The 27,844-nt window shown below is 42.2% G+C and overlaps 3 protein-coding genes across 12 annotated transcripts in view; all 3 read left to right on the top strand.

Moving 5' to 3' along the window:
- Window positions 1–190: 190 nt before the first annotated feature.
- dpm2 (dolichyl-phosphate mannosyltransferase subunit 2, regulatory) lies at window positions 191–4,367 on the top strand. Of its 2 annotated transcripts, none has more exons than XM_042060081.1 (4): window positions 191–270; window positions 1,655–1,744; window positions 1,845–1,947; window positions 3,672–4,367. In XM_042060081.1, exons 1-4 carry the CDS (start codon window positions 268–270, stop codon window positions 3,725–3,727), a joined length of 252 nt encoding a protein of 83 aa, XP_041916015.1. In that variant the 5' UTR covers window positions 191–267; the 3' UTR covers window positions 3,728–4,367. The 2 variants fall into 2 exon arrangements, with proteins under 2 accessions (XP_041916015.1, XP_041916014.1); XM_042060080.1 differs by lacking the exon at window positions 191–270 and adding an exon at window positions 897–1,130.
- A 56-nt stretch (window positions 4,368–4,423) lies between these two features.
- On the top strand, window positions 4,424–13,560 carry pip5kl1 (phosphatidylinositol-4-phosphate 5-kinase-like 1). Of its 2 annotated transcripts, XM_042060078.1 has the most exons (11): window positions 4,424–5,046; window positions 6,386–6,580; window positions 8,470–8,520; window positions 8,606–8,760; window positions 8,926–9,050; window positions 9,159–9,193; window positions 9,273–9,328; window positions 10,295–10,407; window positions 11,290–11,452; window positions 11,888–11,926; window positions 12,411–13,560. In XM_042060078.1, exons 1-11 carry the CDS (start codon window positions 5,032–5,034, stop codon window positions 12,877–12,879), a joined length of 1,416 nt encoding a protein of 471 aa, XP_041916012.1. In that variant the 5' UTR covers window positions 4,424–5,031; the 3' UTR covers window positions 12,880–13,560. The 2 variants fall into 2 exon arrangements, with proteins under 2 accessions (XP_041916012.1, XP_041916013.1); XM_042060079.1 differs by lacking the exon at window positions 11,888–11,926.
- A 643-nt stretch (window positions 13,561–14,203) lies between these two features.
- Window positions 14,204–27,844, top strand: part of sh3glb2b (SH3-domain GRB2-like endophilin B2b) — a 28,843-nt gene continuing 15,202 nt past the window's right edge. For 4 of the 8 annotated variants that reach the window (XM_042059995.1, XM_042059994.1, XM_042059993.1 and 1 more), the window contains exons 1-5: window positions 14,205–14,439; window positions 18,126–18,267; window positions 20,874–21,002; window positions 23,117–23,250; window positions 25,420–25,512. In XM_042059995.1, coding sequence (XP_041915929.1) covers window positions 14,377–14,439; window positions 18,126–18,267; window positions 20,874–21,002; window positions 23,117–23,250; window positions 25,420–25,512 — 561 coding nt within the window. In that variant the 5' untranslated portion in view covers window positions 14,205–14,376. Of the gene's footprint in view, window positions 14,440–18,125; window positions 18,268–18,659; window positions 18,672–20,873; window positions 21,003–23,116; window positions 23,251–25,419; window positions 25,513–27,844 lie in introns of all 8 variants that reach the window. The other 4 variants (XM_042059992.1, XM_042059989.1, XM_042059988.1 and 1 more) reach the window with 2 other exon arrangements.

Below are 27,844 nucleotides of genomic sequence, written 5' to 3'. Positions count from 1 at the left end.
AAATAAATGGTTATTAATATTAATTATCAATAGCTAATAGACTATTTCTTAATATTGTTTTGTTTTAAATGTATTATTAATTTATTAATAATATTTTTTTCCGTACCATTTTATGTGTTTTGATCACTGACTATATAGCATAAGGGTTTTAACTGGAAAGAAACAGATTTTTTTAGGGATTTGACGTCATTACATATCCGGGTCGGACTCGTATACAACACGGAAACACTTGTATGCGGAAGATACACGTTGGTTGAAATCTTCGAAATGGTAAGGTGGTCGTCTGTATACATGTATCCGTGTATAACATAAGTTTGTTCTTTATAACAATTCTGAAAATATGGTGATAGTATGACAAATAAATTAAATAGAATAGTCTAGATATTATGTGGTTAACATGTAACGTTAACGACGTTCGCCTAGGCCTACAAGCTGTAAGTAGCCAAACGTTACCCTGTCAATTAGGCTAACGTTATAGTTTTAATGTGTCATTATACATCATACTTACACGCATATTGTAATCGTGCGTGCAAGAAATAACCACCAGATGACCGGTCTAACATATAACATAGCACTTATTGGTGCTATGTTAACATTTTCATGAGAGTTCAGCTCTGCAACTCTACTACAGTGCATACGGAAAGTAGGCCTATTCACAGCGCTTCAGGTTGAGAGAAGCGTAAAGAAGGACAAACATTAGTGCAGCTCAGTCCCTGGTTTCTTCCACATACACACACACCGGTGGGAATTGTGGCCAAATAGTTCAGATGACTTAGTTTCATCAGACCAGATTTACTTCTCATGTCAGGAGTCAGGTGCTTTTTGGGAAACTCCCGGCAAAAATGACTTCCATCTAAAGGCCTGATTGGTGGAGTGATTCAGTGATGTTTGTCCTTCTTTACGCTTCTCTCATCCTCTTAAAGGAACTCTTGATGTCATTCATAGTGACCATTGGGTCCTTGGTTACTTGACCATGGCCCTTCGTCCTGGATTACCCAGTTTGGCTGAGCGGCAACAAGACTGTTGGTTGTTCCAAACTTTTCCATTTGACAATGATTGAGGCTACTGTGCTTTTGGACACTTTCATATCCTTCCCCAGATCTGTGTCTTCACACAACCTTGTCTCTCAGGTCTGCGGACAATTCTCTCGACATTGTGGCTTTGTTTTCATTCTGACATAGCCTACACCATCAACTATGAGACTCTATATAAAGAGATGTGTGCCTTTCCTAATAATGTCCAGTGAATTCATTTAGGTACAGGACTCCAAACAACTTGTAGAAGCATCTCAAGGACCATTGATAGAAGTAGGATGCACCAGAGTTCAATTACAAGCGTCATAACAAAGGGTCTGAATACTTATGTAAATCCAAATTTTTTTATACATTTACAAAACACTCCAAACACCTGATTTTTTGTGGAGTGTTGGAGTAGATTGATGAGAAAAAAATGAATTGAGTCCATTTTAAGATGAGTCTGAAAAATAACAAAATGTGGAAAAGGTGAAGCGCTGTGAATACTTTCCGTATGCCCTGTACATGTTAGCAGTCGCTAGCTATAATCTTGTATCGCTAACGTTAATCCGTTTTTATTTAGGCTACAGTCAATGGTTTGCACAGTGTCTCAGTTATGCCTCTATTTGATTTTGTTGTAGGCTACCGGAGCTGATCAAGTTGTTGGTATGGGCCTTGTTGGCTTTAGTTTGCTGCTTTTTACCTACTACACAATTTGGGTCATTATTTTGGTAGGTCCCTTGGCTTCTTAATTAATATGAACATTTTAGATTACTTGACTACTTGAGACCACTTGACCCCTTTTTAAATCACCATGGACCTGTTTTTCAGCCCTTTGTTGACAGTGACCACATGATCCACAAATATTTCCTGCCACGGGAATATTCTGTCATTCTTCCTGGAGTAGCAGCATTAATTCTGGTCCTCTGTGTTGGTAAGTTGGCTATTTGTATACATTTGTATTATGTGTGTAAAAGATGGGTAGGCTACATTAGTTTGAATGCCTGACTAATGAGTTGGAAGCATGGACCGTAAAACTATGGACTTGTAACTGTATGTTACTGACAGACAGTCTGTATCTTTTGTGGCCTGGTCAGCACCACAGTGAAATGAGCAGTGAAGTAGTAGCAAAGTAGTCTACAGTTACATGATGCTGCTCTGTGTCCTGGGGTCTCCAAAAAGCCTCAGAGGTCTTAGACTCAAAAGAGACTGTTTGAATTGTAAAGTAGCTCACTGCAGAATTGTTGTATCAGTACGTATAGTATATATACTCTTTTGATCCCGTGAGGGATTCCGTGAGTACTGAGTCCCATGAACATACTGAGTTACATTCTCAGGAGAGCAATGCAATACCTATCTTACTTGACATTAGTTCCTAGTTTGCATTCCTGGCCTTATGTTAAAGCACTGCAATTTCAAAACATCCTTCCTGTCCAGTGTTAATTAACCATTATAGGGGTTGGTATGCAAATTTGTTGGAGTGACATCTCCATTTTGTTATTCACCGAGCTAAGGATTGTTTCTATCACTAGCTAAGTGGCTTGGTAGTAGTGTAATAGGCTAGTTGTAATATTTATATATCTATGATCATCTTAATGTCAACAAAGCAAAATGTTCATGGAATCTCATCTCATCCAGTCTGAAATACAGTTGTATATTGAGCTTTGAAAGATAAGAATTTAAGTTTTACCTCAGGTAACTTTACACCGGGCATTGCCATACAGTACTGTCTGTTTGTACTGTCTGTGTGTACTGTAGAATGGACTAGAGCTTGGGGAGCTTTACCATAGTTCCACAGTAGTTATACAATACTGCTTGAGACTGCAGACATTTTTATTTAAAGCAACACAATACAGTTATTTTACCTTTTTAACTGCTTATTTTGATGTCACACTGACTTACAATAAGGAGAATGGAGTAACACCTTTAAAGTGCAATCTAATGTTGTAAGAACCATGTTGTAATGTTGTAAGAACCATGACCCTTTTTTTTGGTTTTAGACGAATTGGGTACCTTCCCTTAGCGCTAAATGGGTGTCTGGCATGATGAAAACATTGTGTTACTATAATTGGCTTTGTGGGTACTTTAATTTGCTGATGGTGATAAAAAAGTACTAGTTGGCTGATAAATCAATAGATTGCCCACTTACATCATGAATGTCTGTTGCCTAGCATCTGTTCCCCTCCATGACTCATGGTATTGGTTTGCACATCCGTGTTTATGTGTGTCTGTATGTTTACTAATATGCAAGGGCTACGCTCTTCTAATGTACACTCAAATAAACGTGTTCAAAAGCTTTTTACTATACAGAATTCACAGAATAACACATGGAGTGCAAAACAAATGTGATTCTTCATAGACATAAAAGGTGTACAGAACACAGATTCATATCAGCTCACAGGCTTTATGTCAGCTAAAAAATATGGACTCTGCCTTTAGTGAGGCTACAGTAATGGTCAGAATCCTGAACTGGCAAGAAGCTTTGTCAGCATCATTTGAGGTCATTTCAGCAAGAATAACAATCAATGCAAACAATTTTATTTCACATTTCAAGATGCTGGGCTATTTAAACAATGGTTGTTAGGAGTGTGGATGTTGATGCTGATGTAACCGTATGAAAGCTGTGTCATTAATGCTGTTCACTTTTGCCTGTTACAGGAACCTTCATAGCAGTGGTGACATGGAGAAACCGCAAACCCAAAAAGGTGGACTAAAGGATCCCAAAGAGTGATCTGTGTCCTCCACAACACATCAAACTCCCATCAAAAAGGGCACCTACATGCAGCAGACCCAGCATAATGGACCTCAAACACCAGAGCTCGCAGATGAAAATGGATTCCAAATATCTCAGACTTTTTGTGCTCAGGTGGACTGCTTGAAATGGCCAAAGACTGGTGATAGAAAAGACTTGAACATAGAACGGTTAGCACTTCTACGATCTTATGTACCCTCAAATCACCTTCTGTTCACTCGAATCTCTGGCCTAAATGCACTTGAGTCCATGCAATGTGAAAATGGGCAGTTAGTGTGTTTTATGCATAGATTTACAGTGATTGGTAAATGTGCTTTTATGGTCAGAGTAAGACTAATATCAAAAAGGCCTAGTGAATGCACTGAATAATGTTGAGAATGTCCAGTCAAGTTTTGGCTTGATTTGTAAATGGGTTGAAGTGGGGACTGATTTGTAATATAACTGTTACATCATGCTAAGTGAATACTGAGGATCAGGACAAGAGGGAAAGAAAACCATACTGGGTTATTTTTAAGCTCTCGTAATGTAGAGAAAATGAATAGAGCATATTTTCCACAGCCCTGTGAATTGTAATAATAAAGTTGTCAAACATTTAAACAGTCTTTTGTTCAATGATGTGTCACATATTTTGAGTGATGTAGTAATAGCATATTGGTCTTTTGAAACTCAAGAATTGTATTTGAGATTGGCATTGTCAATATTTTTTTCATGTCCAAACCATTAATAGGCCTAATAATTTGCAACCTAGCCTATAAGGTTACACGCTTTTAACATTTCAACCAGTTACTAGCCGATAACATGTACAACTTGGTGCAAAGTCTACTACTGTGTTAGTACAGAATTTCAGCCAGCATCGCTAAGCCTTTGACACTACCTCTTTCTGACGCATGCAATACAGTTCGTTTCCAAATTGCAAGATTTGACTGGCACAGGGACAGCTCAGTCGGATGTGGTGCCGAGAAGCAACGTTGTTTAGATGAGAATGTCCTAATACTTAGTGTAGTTCACCCTTTAAGTGCTGGTTGCTCAGCTACACTTTTTTACGCAAGATCGTTTCTCGTTTCCTGGCGAACGTGACAGGCTAGGTAGAGAGAGTTCTGTGCCCTTTGCAGTGGGGCGCTGCTTACAAAGGGATGGGGCGAGGGATCGACTAGGGCGGACACGCATCCATTGACAGATCGCAATGTCAACTGAGGATGGAAAGAATGCGCTGATGCTCCGAACCACGCAGCGGATCAGCGACGAACTGAATCAGCGGAGACGAAAATGACCCACACGGAGGTGTGTAGCCTGTACATTTGATTATTTTCTTGATTCGTTCTATTAGAAATGCATGTAAGTGGACATTTTCAATCGTTCAGTCGTGGAAGCGCTGGGTTCCGCAACATTTAAATCCAGTTATAGGCTTCTGAGTACTTATTTCTAGTCGGCAAACGTAAATAGATCAGAAGGCTTTTTGTGGGAAAGGCACGCTTTGGAATAACTTTATATAGCGCTTAGATTGTTGTTTCCTCTAACAGCATGACTGGCTATTTCAACAGTCGTAGCTGTAGCCTAGATTATGACAACTTTGTTTCTGTAACCCAGTCATTCCATGCGGTGGCTACCCAGCTCACATCCCTCCTCAAACCAGCTGACTCCCATCACTGCGGACAAACAGTCTATTCGATGAAACTCTCCTCAACCAACGCTTGTGTGATAACATTCAGCCAAGTGGTAGCCTACTTGCAATGGTCTAAAGTAACTTTAATTTCATATAGCCTACAATTACTTCAAAACATGAAAAGGGGCCATTTACTTCTCTGTTGTAGAGACACGGACAGGGCATCAATGGCTTCTCTTGAAAACACACGCTCCTCTATACTGCTTGTTGTCAGGGAGACAGATGCTGGTTATGCCATAGTAGCTAATCAGAGAGCACAGGGTACCCATGAAGTCCATGCAATTAGGATGAGATATCTACATTAATGCATTAATTATTGAGTAGTACTGTTCATTAATACACATTAATACCCAATATGCTCAAATCTGTTGTGTGCAGAGCTGTGATGAGCCAGGCAATATAGCCTCATTAGTCAGACAAATCTACTGCATTAGGATAGTATCTAAATGGGCGCTGCAATTGATTGCTTATATTGGAGGCAGATGGCAGACAACATGAAAAAGAAAAATCAATGGCACGTCAATGTAGCCTCCATTTTCTGTGGCCTTAGCAGCAAGCGCAGCAGTGTTGAGTTTGTATCTCTCCCACTTCTCCATCACAGCCGAACAATTGTTGCTTGGCGAGTACTACTAACACTACTACTCATTAGTATGGCAGGTCCTGTCCCCACAGGGGTAATTAGCCGACGCTGCAAGGTGTCCTGTCAGAATGGCACTCAAAGGGGCTCTCAGAACAAAATGGATCATTTAAGATCATTTAGGAAATTGTTTTTGATTTGACACCTGTGCAGCTTAAGTAGAAGTAGAATTTGTGTGTGTGTGCGTGCGTGCGTGCGTGCGTGCGTGCGTGCGTGCGTGCGCGTGTCTGTGTGTGTGTGTGTGTGCGTGTGTGCGTGTGTGCGTGTGTGTGCGTGTGTGCGTGTGTGTGTGTGTGTGTGCGTGCGTGCGTGACTGTTAGATGGAGATGTCGGGCGCAGGACAGCCCCGGCGGTCACGCACAGTGAAGAGGCGCAGGTGGGGCGGTCTGCGGCAGCAGTGGAAGCTGCTGGGGCTCTTTGAGATCGACCAGCAGCATGACTTCTACGGCCTCACCTGCATGATGAAGGAGGGCCTGTCTGCTGCCATCCAGAACTCCATAGACAACCCACTTCCTGTGAGTACAGCACAACTTTGTTTATTTGATTACCCAAAAAACACCATTATTTACAAGTACAAGGGATAAAAGGTATACACAGTTCATCTTTTAGTTATAGCCAATTTGCAAAAAACATTTTAAAGATCACAACGATAGAGGATTGCCAAAGACAGCATGTACCTCCTGTAACAAGACATTGACATGAAGAAGCTGCAACCAATATGTCAAGAGTGTTTCTGTGTAAAATATTGTTTGACCCAAAGTAAGTGAAAAAGGACTAATAAGGGATATTTGTGATTACAGATACACACACCATGATGGTTACTGCCGGTTAACACATTGCATTTCCTTGCACATTGCATTTCCTTGTACTGCAAAACTGTGTCATTCAGGAAATAGTCAAAATAGTCATTTTTCTAGATGCTCAGTCATCACAGGGTGTTTTTGTATTGAATGTGCGTTTCATAACCCACACAACATGGGCCTTCATTGTAATAAAGTTAGAGGCCTCATTTGTTCAAAAATCAAGCCGTAAACAGATCACTTTGACCATCTGGCCATTTTGTTATCAGCTCTATCCCCCATAACAAAACACCTTTCAGATTTTCACAAAGCAACCATAATCTGCTCCACTCAAGAGTGTCCTTACACTGTGCCAGAGGTCTGCTCTCAATTATGTGCACGAGTGACCCGACAGGCATGCAAGATGAGCGAGGAGGACCTTAGTCAAGAGGAGTGGGATGATCAAACGCAAGATCCATGCACCTATTATTAGACAGAGAGCTCTGGATTGAAAGCGCCACAGTAGTGATCCCCCCCCCGTCCTCAGGGACGTTATTAGGGGTGTTGTTTGGAAGCCTGCTTGCTGCCTTATTTAACTCTGATGAGAGACAATGGTCCCCATAGAGGGACCGCTCCTCTACCGCCTCCCCCGAAATCGCGTGCCTTTGGACGGGGCGTTTGGAGAGAGCAGGGCCAGGCTGTGTCACAAACAAGTCCGCTGTTCTCACAAAGGACAGAAGTGTTGAGCCCACTAGTCTCACTGTAGGCACAGTTCATGTCACAGAGTAACGCGCATAAACCAGCCAAGCTACAATGTTATCAGTGGGTGAGATGGCAGGTTCTGTCTCTATTTCTGCCAAGTCACCCCCCCCCCCCCCCTCCTAATTTGTTTTTGGAATATTATTTGGTTTGTCTCAAGGGAAATAATTTGTCAGTAGAGATTTGGCTCAGGTTTATAGAAGAATGTGACTGACACCGAACCTATAAAAGCTGAGCTGTGGCTCTTTTGTGATAGTGACAGAGAGAGGTCACGGGGTAGTTACTCAGTCAGACACACACACACACACACACACACACACACACTATGTATACATGTGATTGAAGGCAGTCCTGTGACCATAGATGGAGCGCCAAAGCTAGTTGACTCAGCAGTTCAACAAGGGAGCACAAGTTTGTTTTTCACTACAGCTACTCTCAGTGGAGTTACTCTCTTACAAATAAATCTTACTTCCCTCACTCACTTCACTCACTCACTCACTCACTCACTCACATACACAAAAAGACACTGTAAGTAGAGACAATACTAAATTAACTGTTCAGTGAAAATATCCTTAAATGGTTCTGTGTCTCTACCACACAATAGTTATTTTAGTCTACTTGGAGGTATTCGACACCCTTACAGATAGTACTATTAAGCGTTGAATGGTTTACAGAATGTTGCTGCAGCGAGAGGGTTAGAAATTCAGTTGAGGGTTCATTTCTGGACATAATGAGAAAACACTATTGGATTTCTAGATCGCGTAGACTAAATGTTTCTGTGAATATTGCTATTTTCTAGTCAACTTGTAGTAATTGAAATCTATACAAATATTTCCAATCTACTTTACAATTCCTCTCTACTGTAGGAGGAACTGTCTGACGATGATTTCAGGATGGAGGTCACTCAGATTCATAAGGTATTTTAATTTAAACTATTGCATGCTTTAAACATAAGAATGAAGCTGATTTCACAAATGATCATCGCTATATATTTCTGTGTAGGACTTTCGAATGGAGTCGTTTGCAGGGCCCGTGTTTGCCAGCTTGCGTCGCTCTCTGGGAATGACAGAGAAAGAGTATCAGCACTCACTGTCGTCTGAAGGCCACTACCTGCAGTTTATCAGCAACTCCAAAAGCAAAGCAGACTTCTTCCTCACGTGAGTTACCGCTACTGTAGCAGTGGTATGACATGCTGCTGCTCATTCTTAATGCTGTCTCAGGCCTGTTTCTCTCTCTCTCACACACACACACACACACACACACACACACACAGGCATCACTGATGATATGCTTCCCTCACTTTGTAACTTTGTTACTCACAGAAATGATAAACGGTTCTTCCTGAAGACACAAAACAAAAGGGAAGTTCGGTTCCTGCTGTCTAATTTAAAAATCTATATGGAGCATCTGGAAAATTATCCCCATTCCCTTCTGGTTAAATTCTTAGGTGAGAAACTCTTACTCATATATGCAGTCAATTCTTCTTTTGGTCCAAAATATAGAGATATATCTTGCTTAAGGCCTGTGGTGGTAACTGTATTTCATTCATTTTAAGGTGTTCATCGAATCAAAATTCCCCAGCAGAGGAAGGTACATGTTCCTTTAACCCTCTTCCCTTTAATTACGTTAAATCAACCACCCATTTAATAGCTGTTATCTGTCTTTACAGAAATACTTCATTGTAATGCAGAGTGTTTTTTACCCAGATGAGAGAATAGATGCAAGGTAAGGTGGACCTCTAACTTTAATGCTTTTAATGCATTTTTGTATTTTCCTAAAGGCATACAAAATGGATGTTATATTATATGTTGGGCTAATAGTAGATAGCCTATAATATTTAGAAAAAAGGTAAAGTGCTGAATTAAGATATGTACCGTATTTTCCGGACTATAAGTCACACTTTTTTTCATAGTTTGGCCGGTCCTGCGACTCAGGTGCAACATATATATATATATTTATATATATATATATATATATATATATATATATATATATATATATATATATATATTTCATATATGTTTTTTTCCTCTTCATGATTTTTTGACTGGTGCAACTTGTCCGGAAAATATGGTAATCAATTTAACATTCTCTCCTATATATATATATATATATATGCAAACAAAATGTACAGCAATGTATGACAAAATTATGTTTTCTAAACAAAGTTCGGGAGGAGCCCTTAGGGATGATTGACAGCAATTAACTCACCTGTCTTCCGCCACCAGGATATTTAAGCCGGCCTTATCCATACGTCACACATTGCGGCGCTCGCAAAATTATCCCTCCTCCTCCCCTTACTCCTCCATTTCACTGATAGCCCAGTTACTCATCCTCCTTACACTGGGGGGTGCAAGCGGCCATCGCTCTATCGCGATCTCCGCTTCAGGCATTCCATGCACGGCCAGCTACCATGCCAAACACGCGCTTAGCTTATACACTCAGTATAGCAATTATACCGACGGGCGAACTAGTGAAACATCTGCTATTCTTTTTCACTGTAAACACAGCTCTATAACCTTGAGCATGGCAATAAAGTAAAATACCAAATGTGGATGTATCGCATCAGGGATGCAGGTCTTTTATATCTCATGACGTGTAGCATTTTTTGAAAATATAATATGCTTTCAGGAGCAAGGAGGTTGCTTGGCTTGCATGGGATGACTGAGTTGACCTTGAGTGTTTTGGCAGGTACGATATTAAAGGGTGTCAGGTGAGCCGCTGGACAGAGCCTGCACCTGAAGGCACTCAGGTCATTGTGGTGCTGAAAGATCTCAATTTTGAAGGGCAGTTCATCACACTAGGTAAATAAAATATGAGTTTTCCCCTGCAGACTAAGCGAGCATGACATTTGACTGTAAAATGGAAAAATAGCATCCTCTTTGACACAGCCTCCCAAGGACCCCAAAATAAAGTAAAGGTGATGACTTGATGTGAGGAAATATTAGATATCTCACTTGTGGTCTACACTGAGAAAACATGTTTCCACACTGTTATGGGTAAATGCTATAAAAAGCATTTAATAGCTTACGCTTCAACGGCAACTAGTTCATTATGATTTACATGGTTGAAATACAGCTGAAATGAACTTTCCTGGTGGTTTGGAAGTGCTGCTTGTCACCCTGATTACCTAACATCAGATGTTGATTAATTTATCAGATAGTAGGCAATATCTTAAAATATTGTGATGTTGAGTATTTAAATAAGAAAAGTCAGAATATTTTGCCTACTCATCTGATGCACTCCAACATTGCAAAGCTCTGAGTGACTGTGATGGTGTACTCTAGCCTCTGTACACTGTGTTGCTGTATGTCTTATTCGTATTATGTTTGATAAATTAATACAAAAGAACACAAGATCCAAAGGTTACAACAGCTCTTTAAAGATAGTTAGAAGGAAATTATTTAAAAAAGTAATAGGTGCAAATCTGCAGTGCCCTCAGTAAGCTTTTGTATTTTGCCTTCGTAAAGCACTTTGTAATGTATGTATATATATTCAATAGAATCTTTTAGGCAAGGTGTTTTACAAAATCATATTTAAGTAAGAATTTATAGGCTGGGTATTATAATAATCTACAATTCCACATCAACATTCAATTTCTACACATTTGTTGAAACTGTTAGAAGTCTGCTCTGTGTTTAACTGGAGCTGGTGACCAAATGAGCCTGTGTGTGATGTGTGGTCAGACCAGCAGCGGCCCTGGCTACTGCGGCAGGTGGAGATAGACACGGCCTTCCTCCAGACGCTGAACGTGCTGGACTACAGCCTCCTGCTGGCCCATCAGCCCTTGCACCAGGACGAGCGGCACCAGAGTCTCTCCTTCGCCACACTCATCATGCGCACCAAGAAGTGAGTAACGACCCACAACTCACATCCTGAAAAGGAAAAGAAACATGAATGTTCCAGTACTGCAACTGTAGAGTGCGTATTAGCAGGTTTAACATACATTTAAATGGAAAACCTTTAAAGTCGAAATGTAAAAGCTATCTGGGCGAATGTTAGCCTGGCCATTTGCCATCCCCTTGGTACGCTTTGCTTCTACAAGGAGTCGTGGAGGGAGATGAAAATCGAGCAGAAGTACGTAGGAAGGCAAGGCCAGGCTAGGAGAATGTACATTTGACTGGAATGCTTTTCTGTGTTTGAGGAATCACCATGCAAATGACCTGTTCCTGAATCATTCCGGAATATACCGGGAGCATTTCTGGGGTGTTATTTTAAGTCACACTTGTCCCACAACACTACAAATACAAACCATGAAAAAGTTCACTCTACTTCTGCTTTCAGGTCTATTTCAGCCCTCACTGCAAAGGGGGGAACCAGCAGGCATGTAAAAAATGAAATGAATAGTAAACATACTAATATACTCTATCCAGTTCATAATAAATATCTAAGCCAACATAAAGTAACAACTAAACCATTACCATTAACCCCAAATTAACTCAGGGCTACATTTCTGTAGGGATAAATAAATAAAGTATCTATCTATCTATCTATCTATCTATCTATCTATCTATCTATCTATCTATCCATCCATCTATCTAGTGCAATTCCAGCTAGTATGCCAATTGCACCATCTTGTGGCTGGAACTACATTTACAATGAGATAAATTACAACATTTATTGCAGATGTTTACTTGAGTGAGAAAATGTCAATACTAAAGTGAATTAGCTGTAGCAGGCTCTAAAACATACAGAGCTAGCAATTCTAATATGCACCAAGCAATACCAATTGCAGAACTGCATACCCTCACACTGACAGCCTTTGTTAGGAGAACTGCAGTGTCATCCCGTATCTTTGCCTTTCCAGGTCCATGATCACGAGCTCCAGTCCCACGCACACAGGAACAGCCCCCTCAGTGCCAGGAACAGTGCCAGAGGAGGAATCCACCATTCTGGTGTCCCAGACGGACTGTGGGATGCAGCAGTGTCGAGTTGTGGAGACGCATAAAGGCAGCTGTGAGGTTGAGGAGGAAGTCGGCAGTGTACACGGAGAGCCGTGCGGGAGAGGGGCACGCACAGGCTCAGCGGAGCTGAGAGACTTCCAGACCCAGAACCGCAGACTGCTCCCCAACTTCAAGAACCCCCTGCACGTCATCGACGGGCCAGAGCAGCGCTATTTCATAGGCATCATTGACATTTTTACCGTGTACGGTTTTAAGAAGAGGCTGGAGCACTGGTGGAAGAGACTCAGGCACCCAGGGCAGACCTTCTCCACAGTCAGCCCTCCTGCCTACTGCACACGCCTGTGTCAGTGGGTGCAGGATCACACCAAGTAGAGTGGAGGTGTGCAGATGCATAGGATCATCTAGACTTGAAGGCCCGACTTTGGTCAATTGACATAAAGTTTCGCTGTCACTGTAACTTACCTTAGCCAACTTGAACGGACGGGGCCTGAATTCTTACATGCAGAACAACCAACCGCAGGATGTTGCTTTCGCATGACACATATTCCAAAATTATATTTCTCAATTTTATGTCTTGTTTTATTCGGCTGATTGCTGTAGCTATTTACCTTGTGAAATGCTTCCTGGCACACTAATAAGAGACATAATGCACATGTCTTTTCCGATATGCATATGCGATTTGCATTGTGGGTAACCAGTGACAGAGCAGCTGAAGGGGCCCAGCAGCTTTTCCAGCTTTGTGAGCAATATGCACCAGACTGCTTGGTGACACTGTTTGAGGAGGCCATCCGAGGCTGGGGTCTACCAACACACACCACCCAGGGAAAGCAAGAGAGATCCCCCTGGATGCAGACTGAAGCCAGGAAGGAAATGGCCAGACATCCAATTGGGGATCTCATCACATTTGTGTGAGCACTCCAAAGATGCAGTTGTTTTTCATGTTTTACATGCTTCTGTTGTCCGATGCAAAAAAGTACCTTGAATTTGTGTATTTTTTAATATACTATCATGAATTACAATAAATACCGATGATGAAGTGGTGCTTAAAACACACATATCACATAATTTGTTCATCTCTTATTCTACAGAGTGATGCAGAAAGCTATGTTTATAAGTTAATATAGCTTATTTTAATATTTAATCATATTCAGCTTCAGTTTTGTTTAATGTTCAGTAGAGTTCCATTCATTTTTGGTTCTGCTCTTATAAAAAAGATTTACTTTAGGTGTGAAACCATTTTGACATGCAGAATCAGCAATAGCTTGTAGGAAGCTACCTACTGATGACCATCCCACACTAATATTTCTTGTCTTGTTTAGATTTGGCTGTTTTTAACGATGATTTTAAATGTGAAATATTAGCCTATACTATTATCATTTTTAATATTCCTTTAAAATATCAGAATATGTATATTAAATATTAATTTAAATGTTACAATAAAATTACTGTAGCTATCAGCTATATTAGAGCATAGGCCTAATGTTGCTGAGACTGATGATTTAGTCATAATTTAGGCTACTGTAGATTGTTTGAAACCGTACAGTTTTATGTATTGCAGCAGATTACAGCCAGTGTTAGACTGCATTTTCAATGGTTGCCAGCTGCCTGCATCGTGACTGTCTCCTGCCTTGAAACTATATCAATAGACTAAAACGGTGGGTTTTTAAACCCAGTCTCCTTTAAAGCCAGGGTGGGTTGAGGATTTCCGATATGACGGATGCTAGCAGATTAGAGGCTATGTAGGTAGCCTCCTTCTGCCTATGCCACGCACCGCCGCATCTCAGTACGCACTGGGCTCCCCGTCCTCGTTGTGGGGGATAAGAGCAAGCCGATGTTTCTGAAACGCATAGCAGCATAGAGGTTTAAACGATGGATTTCAATGTGAAAAAGCTGGCGTCGGATGCGGGCGTCTTCTTCACCCGGGCCGTTCAGGTATGTTCACTATTTAGAACAATGTAACACTCGCAACGCGCAGCGTTAATGATGTTTATGTACTTCGACTAAAATGTGAACGGCGTTAATGGATGGATGGATGGGTGAATGTCCGCCCCCATATTATCTTTCATAGAGAGGATAGTCCCAACTCAAACGCAATTGTAACTTTGAAGTCGTGCTGCACCTGTGCGCATCGTAGCCTACCATATGCCACCAAAATGAATGTCCTCACTGTTTTTTACTGGGGTGTATGCACCGTTTTCCCGTCATTGTAAGCCGATAAAGCCAGGTTAAGACAATCCATTATTTATGGCTGTTGCTCATTGTTGGGTCGAAGGGCGCATGTGACAGTCACCAGGATACGGGCTGTGCCGCACCAAGTAGCCTAACTGCCCCAAGTGCGAGCTAGTGTGTTTGTGCATGGACACGGACGGTTTATGCCCTGTGTCAAAGCAGCAGTTTGAGCGACAGTCTGAATTCACCTGAAGTTATCGGCTCGGTTGTTTGGCAATAGAGATGAAAGCTCCTAAGCACCTTATGTGACTGAGTCACATAGCCTACGTCTGCAGGTGGACCTGTCACGGGCTGAAATCATAATGTCTCACAATGCATCTTTAATCCGCTGATAACGTTTCAAAAGACCAGCTGCTTAATGAGTAGAATTACAGTAGGCCTAAATGGCCATCTACTTGACTAATGAATACTTGTGGTGTTGGTCTTGTATAAGCATGTAAGCACCACTGTTATCATTAACAAACAATCCAAAATAAATAGCTACGTGCCCTGGGGCTGTGGTATTTCCCAAGACACGCACACAGTGGATGCAGCCATATTGGTGATAATGTTACACTTACGGTTAAATGCTACACAGTTTTCCCCCGTAGGGCTTATTAAAAGACAAAAACTTGAAAATATTATAAGTCCAGGATTGGAGGCTTTTGACTTCCCTGCAGTGTTCCCTCATGACGAACCATGTGACAGTGAACTGTAGGAGGTCTAGCCTGGGGAGGAAATCCCGAGGGTAATCTGTTAGCCTGTGTTTCCTTTTAGGCTGTCACTTTCTGACTGTGTCAGCAGACCTGTTCTCCTCCCAGTGAGGGGACCTGAAAGTGTGGAGCGAACTGCTCTGCATACTGTGCTGTGGGCCCTGCAATCTCCTCCATCAATCATCCTGCTTAAGGAAACTGTCTGATGGTAGTTTATTTTAGGGGACTACTGATACTATAGTCTGTCTATGCTTTCCAACCTAATGTTTGACGTCATTTGAAAATCCTATACTTTGTGAAGAATAAATATATAGACATGGTACTCCATGGTTTCACCAGGAGTTGTTGATTTTCTACACATACATATTTTCCCTAGTGTGATAAATGGTCTCAGTCATCAAACATGTTTAAGATCAAGCACACTGTTCATACTTCCTGGAAGTCTAGTCCATTATTCACCACAAATGCATAGAGAGCCTGTGTGCCAAGTCCTCTATGTCCTAAAAGGCCTGACTCATGCCACTACAACCCCTGCAGAGTGCATAGGGAAACCCCAGAGAGGTTCAGCCGAGCGTGCCCAGAACAAGGTCAGAGGAGAAAGACCCCATCAGCTCAAACACTTTCTCATTCAAGCACATGCAAGCTTCCTTTATCTTAGAAGATATTGTGGTTGTAATGTGATCATTTTATGTTGTTGGGTATTTGATATCCAGAATTGTACCTCTGGTCAGTAATGCTGAGAACCTTCATACTGACTAGAGTTACTGAAATTCTTAGTCACTCTGCCCTTTTAACTTGATAGTGGCAAACATTATTATCTCTATAGGCCACACAATGACAGTTATCAGGGACTAGGTGATGTGGTTGTCTCATGTCATGCAACCTCTCCTCTCCTCTCCTCTCCTCTCCTCTCCTCTCCTCCCCTCCCCTCTCCTCTCCTCTCCTCTCCTCTCCTCCCCTCTCCTCTCCTCTCAGTTCTCTTGTGTAGACTATTCAGTTGACACTTCGGTGCTGTTAATCGTAGTAGCTAGTGGATGCAGGTCTAGAAGATGAAAAGGCCTACAGTATATGTGAAGCAAAATGAAGGATGCTCTGAAAAGTGCATTGTGGGACAGTTTTCTATACTGTATATATGCAGAGTAGATGTCAGTAAATCAATCATTCAGCCAGTATGTGTTGGGGAGAGATGGTGAACAGAAACAGAAGGTAATCTATTTCAGTGCAGTTTCACCCAGATGTAGGGCGTTTTTGGGATGAGGATGAAAAAAGCCTGGTTGCCATGGTTGGTTGTCTCTACTCTCCTGTGACGAGATAAGGGTGTGTTTTTAGCAGACAGGGGTGTGTGCGCTTGCCATAAGATGATCAGAGCCAGAGTGACGTACAAGCAGCACAGTAATCGGCTGGGCAGGGATTCTCTGTCCCGTAAGCCAGTCAGATGCTCTGTTAGTTTGACTGGCGGGTCCCCTGAGCCAATCATTACGCTCTGCTCCAGGAAAATGGGCTAGGATGTAATTAAAAGAGTACCTGAATTAAAATCCCTGAGGCTGACTCACTGACTGTGCCTTTGCCTCCAAGAGTTGGTGCTCTGAATGTTTTTTATTTGGTGCATTCATGCTGTAAAGATATTAATGAAGCAGGTGTTTCTTTCATGAATGTGACTATCACACTTGGTGTGGTGACATAGTAATACCTTTAGAACATCTAGGCTTTTCTCAATAAATTCACCAGTTCCCACAAAATTCTTGCACATGTAAGATTTTGTTTCCCGAAGAAAAGCTGTTTCCTTTCAGGATAATTCAGATAGCTTGTTGATACTATCTTGTTATAATGAGATCTATTCATTTTTGTATCCCCTGGTGGCAGCCTGAAATGTGCTATAGCTCATGTGACGATAGAAAATGAACCACAGTGATGTAGTGTCAAATGGTTCTCTTGTAGCCCTGGGTTAGTGTGTGCAGTGTCTATGGCTCTCTTGTAGCCCTGGGTTAGTGTGTGCAGTGTCTATGGCTCTCTTGTAGCCCTGGGTTAGTGTGTGCAGTGTCTATGGCTCTCCTCCACCGAGGTGTGTGTGTGGCAGATGAAAGGTGCCAGCTCTCATTGGTGATGGAATTGCCTCATTCATTCTCACAGTCATAAGCATAACAGGTCTGTTTTTTGGGGATGGTTTGCAGTTTGTCCACGGGAAATGGGAGAGATTTATTTTTGACCATCACAGGTCAAGAGAGTAGTTGATTAGGAAATCGTTCGAGGAAAGATAATAGTATAAGTATATATACTTTTTTGATCCCGTGAGGGAAATTTGGTCTCTGCATTTATCCCAATCCGTGAATTAGTGAAACACACAGTGAGGTGAAGCGCACACACTAATCCCGGCGCAGTGAGCTGCCTGCAACAGCCGCATTTGGGGAGCAGTGAGGGGTTAGGTGCCTTGCTCAAGGGCACTTCAGCCGTGCCTACTGGTCGGGGTTCGAACCGGCAACCCTCCGGTTACAAGTCTGAAGCGTTAACCAGTAGGCCACGGCTTGCGCACACGCGCACGCGCACGCGCACGCGCACACCCACACCCACACCCACACCCACACCCACACCCACACCCACACCCACACCCACACCACACACACACACACACACACACACACACACACACACACACACACACACACACACACAATAAGGTCATCTCTGTTTGCCCTGAAGTTTACAGAGGAGAAGTTGGGCCAGGCGGAGAAGACCGAGCTTGACGCGCACCTTGAGAACCTGATTGCTCGGGCAGACTGCACCAAGAACTGGACAGAGAAGATCTTCAGACAGACCGAGATTCTTCTGCAGCCCAACCCAAGTAAGCTCCTAATCCAGACCCTCTCCTCCCAATGCACTACGTGAGAAAGGGGATCTGGCCTCTGGATCAGCTAGATATACCTATTTAATGAGATCACTCACTTGGGATAAACCACAGTAATTGACGGAAAATATATTGAAAGACAACCAATGCATACATTTCATAAATGCGCAATAATGCTTCCTAATAACTGAAGGAAAGCTAAAACTATGAAACATAATAATGGCCATAAGTAATCCCATAATCTTGGTCTAATGTAACCATGGCCACTATCATGTGAGGAGATCTGGGATTTGAGTGTGTGCTGTTCATTGACACCTCTAGAGTGTAAATGGGGCTGTGATGTGGTAGGGACTTCTAACCTGTGACTTTTTGGCTCTCTCATGCTCCAGTTGACAGCACTGGTAAGTCTGTGTCTCATGTCTACGTCCTGGTCCCTCCGTACAAGTGCTCTGGTTGGGGTGAAATGACTGAGAATGTGTGTAGAGCTAGTTGCTCTGGTGGGGACTGTTCATCTTTGCACAGCAAGATGTAGATATGGGTGATGGTCAGTTCATTTATATTGGGATGTCCTCACTGGAGATCATCCACTTTGCCAATACATGCTCTTTTAGAGAATTTAATTTAGAATTCCCAGTGCTGCTGAGCAGTGTTAGCAAATTGGATTAGATTTCTGTAATGTAATCATGTGCATTTGTTAGATTGCTAGTCCATGAATAGAATGGGACCCATTTGTAAACGTTTGCTCTGTATGGATTTCTTCTGTTTGATTGGGGACTTTAAAAGCTGCTTCTCTAGCAAGGCACCAGCTGTAACATGAGTGCTTGTAGCCATGTTAGAAGAGTGTCTTGATAACTGCCCTAGTGAAGGAGTTATGAAAGCAAGTGACCACTCCATTCCACACCTCCCCAGATCACAGGCATAACTGAAAGGTGCTCTAATGTTTCACCCTCTGAAATTCATTCAGGACTTTAGCGGGTTGCCTCATCTGTAATTTTAGCCCACTGGGCTTTTACAGCCTCTTTTTCTGATGATATCAGACTGGATTTGTTGGCCATTATACTCTGTAGTATAATGTCACATTGAAGGGCTGGTCAAGGACCCAGCCTTTCTATCAGGACCTCTGTTTGACTGTTTGTGTCTGTGTGTTTTCCCGAGGAACACTGTTTGTAGTTTTCAGAGGTATTGATGTCTTCTCATATTTGCAAAGAAGGCCTCATATACCTCTTATTGTTAAGACTATTGTCCTGCACATGTCCTGCCAACTGTCCTGAATCTCGTGGACAGTGTATGTTGAAGAACATGTCTTTGGCCACTGTCATAACTGGTATACATCTAATTTTGCCAACATGGGGACGTTAGCTACAGAGTTAGGACAGTGGCCAAAGACATGTTCTTCAACATAAACAGTCCACTAGATTGGCTTCCAGCATACATTCAGTGCCTCTCCTGCCATGTGAAAGGCTTCAATGTATCATATAGGGGCTTGTTTGTGCTGTACGCTAAGTACATTGACCTTTGGTTTTCTTTTTCAGTGTCTTGTATGTCGGTTATTTTTTATTATTCATTTGTGACCCAATAGCTTCTGTGTTTGTTTAAGTGTCGGTGGCACATTACCCTTGAAGGAACAGTTTGTGCAGCTTCTCTCCTTTGTGATCTATACAGTACAGTGTTTCCCACAGAATTGAATTCTATTTGTGGTGGTTGGTTTGCAGAATTAACTTGAATGCAACAGTTTCTAACAAATTAGCGCAGCGTGGTTATGATGCTAACCAGATTTAAGCACAATTTAGCACAACCAATGTGGTGGTCAATGTTGATATTGTGGTGGGCCGCCACAAATAAGTCAATGTATGGGAAACATTGCAGTAGTGATCCATCAGTAGAAAATCCTCCGTTTTGTTAGTGGAGTGTTGGAGGTCTCCCACAGAGGAATGACAGTTCTCTCTTGGCCATTTGTTATAGCTGCACATAGTTGATTTATTTGAGTTTTATCTTCCGTGATAATGACACAGTGCTCAGTGATAACGCAAGATGTGATTGCATACTGTATGCATTCTGTTCCAGAAGAGCTATACTCACAGTGGGCAGTTCTCTGTTTTACCGACTAGCTCTAGCCTGGTGATCCTGCAAGCTTTGCGACCAGTGTAATGGAGGTTATGGAGCTTTAAAGTGTATATAAAGAAAATAAGTCTTGCCATTTTAGCGTGCCAGATCCTTACCAAAAAGGCGTCTTGAAAGCCTTTTGATGTAGCTCCATATCCGAATGCAGCTATGGCAACTGATTGCTTTCAAACGTCCTCTGTGAAGTCTGAACGCAACACATCCGTGATGCATTTCCGACTCTTCTGCCAGAGTGGAGATTGCTTTTGTAATTCATCTCCCTGTTTACACACAAGTGCAGGACTTTGATTTGCTGTGTGTGTGTGTGTGTGTGTAGGCGGGGGTGGGGGGGGGGGGGGGGGGTGGGGGGGGCGGTTGGTGGGCGGGGGTGGGGGGGGGGGGGGGGGGGGGGGGGGCGGTTGGTGAGCGAGTGTGGGTAAGTGGTTGTGAGTGGCTGTTGAGTGCTGGGTATAGGCTGTGCGCTGATGTGTGTCTCTGCTCAGGTGCGCGTATTGAAGAGTTCTTCTATGAGAAATTGGACAAGAAGATCCCCATGAGGACCACTAATGGGGAGCTACTGGGCCAGTACATGCTGGATGCTGCTAAGGACTTCGGTCCCGGAACTCCGTATGGTAAGTCTGCATGAGGCGACTTTTCTGCAGGTGTGTGGAGCTTTAAGCATTAGCTCATATCGCCATTGTTGAGAAAAAAATAGCCTGAATTAGCCCTCTGATGGCTTTAGATTTGGTGTATACATATCTTTCTCAGATATTGTTAACTTGCATAAAATGGTTTTACTTGAATTGACATGAATGTGGTATTTACATACACAAGTGAGTAACTGATGTCTTTATTGGTGTGTGCACAGGAGATAACCGTAGTAGGCCTAATGATCAGTGAATACTAATATGATGGCCATTACATAGGGTAACAAAAGTACTTGATCAAAAACAGCATAATATCCAAGAGAACGACTTTTTGGTAATAAACTTGTAATAAAATAGTTGTTAGCACTAACAATGGATCAGTTAACCTTTTGGAAAAATCACCATGATACTCTTTTGGTTCATACCACCAAATCACTATGATGCAATTTTTGATTCACATAGTTGCAACTTCTGCAGTGCACATACCTTTTTGTCCTTTTCATAATGATTATCATAATAGGTCAATAGTAACACAAACACCATTTTGCTCGTGGGTTTCCTTTCTCTATCAACATCTTATCACAGCACTTCTCTGTCCCCGGATGGAGCTTCTGATAAGAGCCACTATGCTTGGGCCTATAACCTCTAGTCCCTGCCTCTGATCCTCTATGGCCTGACCTGCTATTACCAGTCCCCACATCACTTGGCTGAGGATGGAGGAAATATATGCCATTAACCCTCCTTATTGGAAACCTGAGATCTGTTCTGACATCTAGTCATTGTTAGAGAGAGAGATAGAGAGAGAGAAAGAGAGAGACTGCTCTAAGCAATGCTCAAATTCACATCAGATTTTAAAAGAACCATGTCAGGACGATTGAAATAAACACAGCTGTCAGAAGACATGGCCAAGAACAAGGGAGTGTCTGGTTAGGTTTTATATGGGGTAATTCCACGGAAAATGGACTTTTTGTCACATCCATAACGCCAGTGAAATACCTTGGCATTTGTATGATGTGAATGATAACATTCATTTTTTGTGATTTTTTTTTTTTCTCATTTACATTCTTCAGCCAAAAATAGCAAATGCTCAAATTTCATGATCATTCACATCATGCCATACCATCACATTTTATTGGCGTTATGGATGTTACAAAAAATGCAATTTTCCATGGAATTGCCTTATGACAGTGTTTTACAGCACATCGCTTTTCAGCTTGCAGCAGGACTTCTCTTATATATCCAAAAATGGGGGATGCTTAACTGGCTGATACGCATAAACAGAGCATATGTTGGAGCATATGTGCTTCAAGAGCTGTTCTTAGATTAGGTAGCAGTGTGGTTTTGCTACAGTAGTGTCATTTGCATGGTGTTGAGGAGATGCAATGTGGGTCTGTGGCCTGAAGGTGGTGGTCAAGTCATTGCTATTGTAGATGTCCCACTGGGCTTTTACAGCCTCTATTTCTGATGATATCAGACTGGATTTGTTGGCCATTATACTATGTAGTATAATGTCATGTTGAAGGGCTGGTCAAGGACCCAGCCTTTCTATCAGTACCTATGTTTGACTGTTTGTGTCTGTGTGTTTTCCCAAGGAACACTGTTCTGACATCTAGTCATTGTGAGAGAGAGAGAGAGAGAGAGAGAGAGAGAGAGACTCTGCTCTAAGCAATGCTCAAATTCACATCAGATTTTGACAGAACCATGTCAGGACGATTGAAATAAACACAGCTGTCAGAAGACATGGCCAAGAACAAGGGAGTGTCTGGCTAGGTTTTATATGACAGTGTTTTACAGCACATTGCTTTTCAGCTTGCAGCATGACTTCTCTTATATATCCAAAATGGGTAGATGTAGATGTAGATTGTAGATGTAGGCTGCAGTACAAACCTCAGTTGAATATCTATCCACATGCTTCCGTGAGATGAACAGGACCCAGGAATTAAATTCCTGTCTGTGTGTTTCTCTCTTTCTCCCTCTCTGTCTCCCTCTCTTTCTCCCTCTCTTTCTCTCTCTCTTTCTCCCTCTCTTTCTCCCTCTCTTTCTTTCTTTCTTTCTTTCTTTGTCTTTTTCTGTCTCTCTTTGTATTTGTGTGCATACAGGGAGCACTCTTATAACAGTCGGCGAGTACCAGAAGAAATTGGGTGGGGCTGAGCGTGACTTTCTGCAGACGTCAGCCATCAACTTCCTGACCCCTCTGCGCAACTTCCTGGAGGGAGACTGGAGGACCATTTCTGTGAGTGATCTACCAATCAGAATGGCAATATCACACTTTTATCCAAAGTGACTAAAAGCAAGAGAATAGCATTCAAGCTACAGTGCAGAGGAGCCATTAGCTAGGAACTACTACTGCATCTGCGTTTTTTGTCAGTTTGTAAAGTTTAGGTGAAGTAGGAAGTAACATCAGGAATCCCTGAACAATGTGATTGGTTAGGTTGGACCAATGCTTTCAAAGTTAGCGCTATGTGTAAACCCATCACCATGCTGGCGTTGTAAACGATTCCCAATCGCTAGTGACCAGACTTGATTCAGTTGGGACTGAGTTTGGCTTGCCAGGCTAGAATGCCCCTGCTCTGGTGGATCTTCTGGTGGAAGATCATTCCACCATCGGGGGACCACGGCGGCGCCAGACGGCGTTCCTTAGAGGAGCGCAGTGGCCGAGGGGGTCACCTAATCCTATGAGAACATATCGGTAAGTGGGTGCAGACCCAGCAATCACTCTGTATGCAAGCACTAGTGAGTTGAACCTGAGGCGGACGGCTAAGGGTAGCCAGTGGAGCTCGGCGAGCAGCGGGGGTAACGTGTGACGACATGGTCAGAGAGTGTTTGCTGGTCATCAATCATGACCTTGGTAGGTGCAAGAGAGAGAGTGTCATTTTTGATGTTGATGTTGTGATTAGTGCTGTCAATCGATTAAAAAATGTAATCGGATTAATTACATACTCTGTGATTAATTAATCTAAATTAATCACATATATATTTTTTTGCTGTGAAAGTATGTTAAATATTTAAATTCAAATGAATCATTGAATAATCAGCATTAGTGACATTAAAGTTCAAAAACTCTTTTAATATTATTATTTTCACTGTTCAAATAATGGCCATAACAATCTGTCTATGATATGACCTAATATGCTGATGAAATAAATTCAAGACCAGGCCATAGGGGACACGATGAAAATATATTAACACTCCCCTCAATGACAACACTAAATCTTTGCATTGATGTGTGAATTTAGAGTTGACGAACTCCGGTGATATGCACATTCCTTGCTGCAGACATTGCAGAGGACTTTATTTTTATCAACACCATTAGGCTGTTTTTTAAAAGTAAATGTTCCAATCAATGATCTAGGCAGCACATTTTCTTCTCTCCTTCATTTTACAGTCTAATGGTTACTGACTAGAATGGCTCGGGGTCAAGGGTCATACGGAATCGATTAATCTGCGCTATTTTTTTTTATCAGTTATTTTTTCTCAAATTAATTAATCGAAATTAATCAGTTATTTTGACAGCCCTAGTTGTGATATATGATTGGTTTGGCAAAACTGTATTCATTTCTATATATCTAATAGTTTTATATGTTTTTCTTTGATACCTGTATGACTTACCATTGATTCGATTTAATTATACACCTACTGTAATTGTTTGTTTTCTTTTGAAACCTGATTATTTTATGTACCGTAAAAACTTGATAATAGCCTGCTTTTAGCTTTTATTTGCTTTTAGCTTTTAATTGCTAATGAACTCAACCGCAAACATGTCCCTTACACACATAAAACAACTTGGTGCAGTGTTCCTTTAGTGATCCGTGGTTACTCCAGAAGTTCACTGGATATTCTAGTAAGCTTGATTTCTAGTCCATTCCTCAGATGTGGACAGGGTCCATGCACCACCCAAAGGCTCCAGGGGATGCAGAGGCGTGTAACACTTACCAAAACTCCAACATCAGGCACATGAGTTTGGACTTAGTTGTCTGGTCTAGGGAGGGACCATGTTTGACATTGAAATAATGAAATGCAACGTGTTATGCTCTTGGCCATTAGCCTGGCTGATGCCAAACCCCATCTCAGATGGGGTCTGGGAACTACACATTCATTTTCTCGTATTTGAAACATGGTTTATGAATGCCCAGAGCCGTTTATTGGGCGCTACGAATGTCTATCAAATGCATTTGTACGTAGCTCATAACGGCTTCGGTGTGTCGTCACTGTCTTGCTGCCCTTCCTCCGTTCTGTAATTGGTTCCTTCGTTGAGGTGAAAACTAAGTCCATGGAATCCAGGCTGCCTAGCAGCGTGAATAAAAAACGCGCGCGTAAGGCAGCATGGGAAAACCCAGGCTACTTGGCCATGGTACATTTTTAGAAAGAGGTTTGACTGTGATTGTCTCCATCTCCCTTTCAGAAAGAGAAGCGACTCTTGGAGAACCGGCGTCTGGATCTGGATGTGTCCAAAGCTCGGCTCAAGAAGGCCAAGCTTGCTGAGGCCAAAGCTGCTGTGAGTTGCTGTGTCCACTAGGGGGAGTATGTGTGTCTGCATGACCGACAGCTTGCTGTCATGTGGCCTAGTCTGTTGGATGTTTTTCCATTATGCTTAGAGCAACCGTGTTGATTCCTTTTCATACAATTGAATGAGCAAATCTCTAATATAAAATATAAGGTTTAGATCAATAAAATATTACTTGAAAACAGAGTTTATACTGCCATAGGCCTAAGATATTGTATTCCTAAATGAATTCCAAGACACACCAGTTGGCATGATCCTCAGTACACCACCCCCAGCCACATGCTTGTGCTTCTGTGTTGTGTTCTCCTTGTTGTGAGGTGTGTGTGCACGCTAATGTGTTTCTCTGTTGTTGTTTGCACAGTGCGAGGGAGATGTGAGTACTTGTGTGCTTCTCACTGTGTGTAGCGCAAGCACGTCTTGCTTGTTTTTTGACTGTAGGGGGCGCTGTAGATGGGCTGCTGCAGCTTTTAGTGTCATGTTTAGATTTGCCAGTAACTAACTAGGCTGCAATCAAATGATTTCCCCTAGTGGGACACACAAGAAGGAGGTTTAAATGCACTCACAGAAGAGGAAGCCAAGCTGGCATGAGCTTGCTGTCTTTTTTAGTAATGTTAACAACTTTGTGTACTTCTAGGTCTGTGAAAGTAATACAAAGTTTTAAGTTGGTACTACCAACTTAAAACTTTGTATTACTTTCACAGACCTAGAAGTACAGGTACGCCTCCTAATTGAAAAGATCAAGGAGGTTTACCACTTAACCCAGGTCTGTCATTTATTTTTTGTTTCTTTTTCAATTAGTTTTGGTCGAATCTCCCTGGTCATTTCACACTCCCATCATAATAGGCACCTTGCTATTCCCCACCCACAAGGGCTGTAGTGCTACTGAGAACTTGGCTCTTCCTCTCCTCCCTCCTGCTTTCTCTGTCCCTATTGGCCCCGTCCCAGGTATATGGACTCTCCCTTATTTCACCTGTTCCCCTCTGCCACCGTCATGACTATGTGTTTGCTCCAGAGGATTCTTTGAGATCTGTAGCGTACCTTCAGAAAACATCAATTCTTAATGATGCTCCATGAATGTAATAACTGTATAAAATGGTATTGGATTGTACCATTGAAAGGGTGAGACCTTTAATCTTTTATACACACACAACATGTGTACTCATAGTTTTGTTCAAACATTTACCTTTCCATTGGATATCCTTTGAGGAGCTGACTCCGTGGATATCCTTCTGTGTTGTGTTTGATGTGCAGCTGTGTAGAAATTCCCTACTTGCTGACGGATATGCTAACAGAAACACAAACCACACACATGGCAGAAGGACACCGTATACAGTACGTCCATTGAGTTCCCCCTCATTAAAGAGTAAACATTCGAGTATCCACATAATTTCCTCTGGACAGGTTGTTAGGATGAGCAAACATCTGTGACTCACTGACTTTGGTAAGGGGCCAAGGCTGTCACGTGTTTAGTCAAGATGCAGTCAGCTCCCTTAGAAGCCATGGCATCAGTTGTAACTTGTCACAAATCTTTGCCCAATTAAAAGAGCTGCTTCATATCTCAAGCAAAGTCCAAAATATGAGATACAGTCAGGGTAGCCTGGCGAGCCAGACCCACATTAAAATGTAGGGTCTGGGCACTCACCGTTCGCAGTGCTGAGTCCGAGGGGCGGGATAATCAGTTGTCTTTCAAATTCCCTCTGCACGCAATAGGACGCAATAGGATATTTGTTTTCAAGTAGCAGGGAATTCAAGCCAAACCGTTGCAACTCTGCCATCAATCATTATGTTAAGCCCACCAAACGACTCTATACACGATTTCAATGTCCTGGTTAAGTTTCGATTTCTGGAGCTCACAAGCCAACGGAGAGTTGCTAGACTAGCCCTACAGTCAGAGTGACTATGAGAGTGGCCCTAGCCAGATGGCGTTGTGTCGAAAACTACGATGACAAGATGAAACTAATTCTCAGGGAACCTCCTCTGATTGAAGGCTAAATCATTGTCGACCTGTGTCAGAGACTTTCTAATGAGGAGACACAGCACTCAAAAAATCCTCCATAGAAATGCATGGGGTTAGTTTGTAACGCCAATATGGCCGTTGTCTACACATATCTCACCCCTTCCTCGGCAAAACGTCGACATGTGAATACATTGAGCCAATCATATGGTGTGATGTGAATACATTGAGCCAATCATATGGTGTGTTGTGAAGACATCTTCCCAATCATGTGTTGTGAACTCGCAGCTGGAGTAAGGTTGGTGTGGTGAAGCCTTGCGCACGCGCAGTTCTGCTGAATAGATGCCCTACGAGTGCCCTAAAAGCGTT

This window comes from Alosa sapidissima, chromosome 13 (assembly GCF_018492685.1).
Source record: "Alosa sapidissima isolate fAloSap1 chromosome 13, fAloSap1.pri, whole genome shotgun sequence".
NCBI classification, from domain to species: domain Eukaryota; kingdom Metazoa; phylum Chordata; class Actinopteri; order Clupeiformes; family Clupeidae; genus Alosa; species Alosa sapidissima.
Note: the sequence above shows the minus strand (reverse complement) of the source record. Positions and strands in the feature narration are given on the sequence as shown.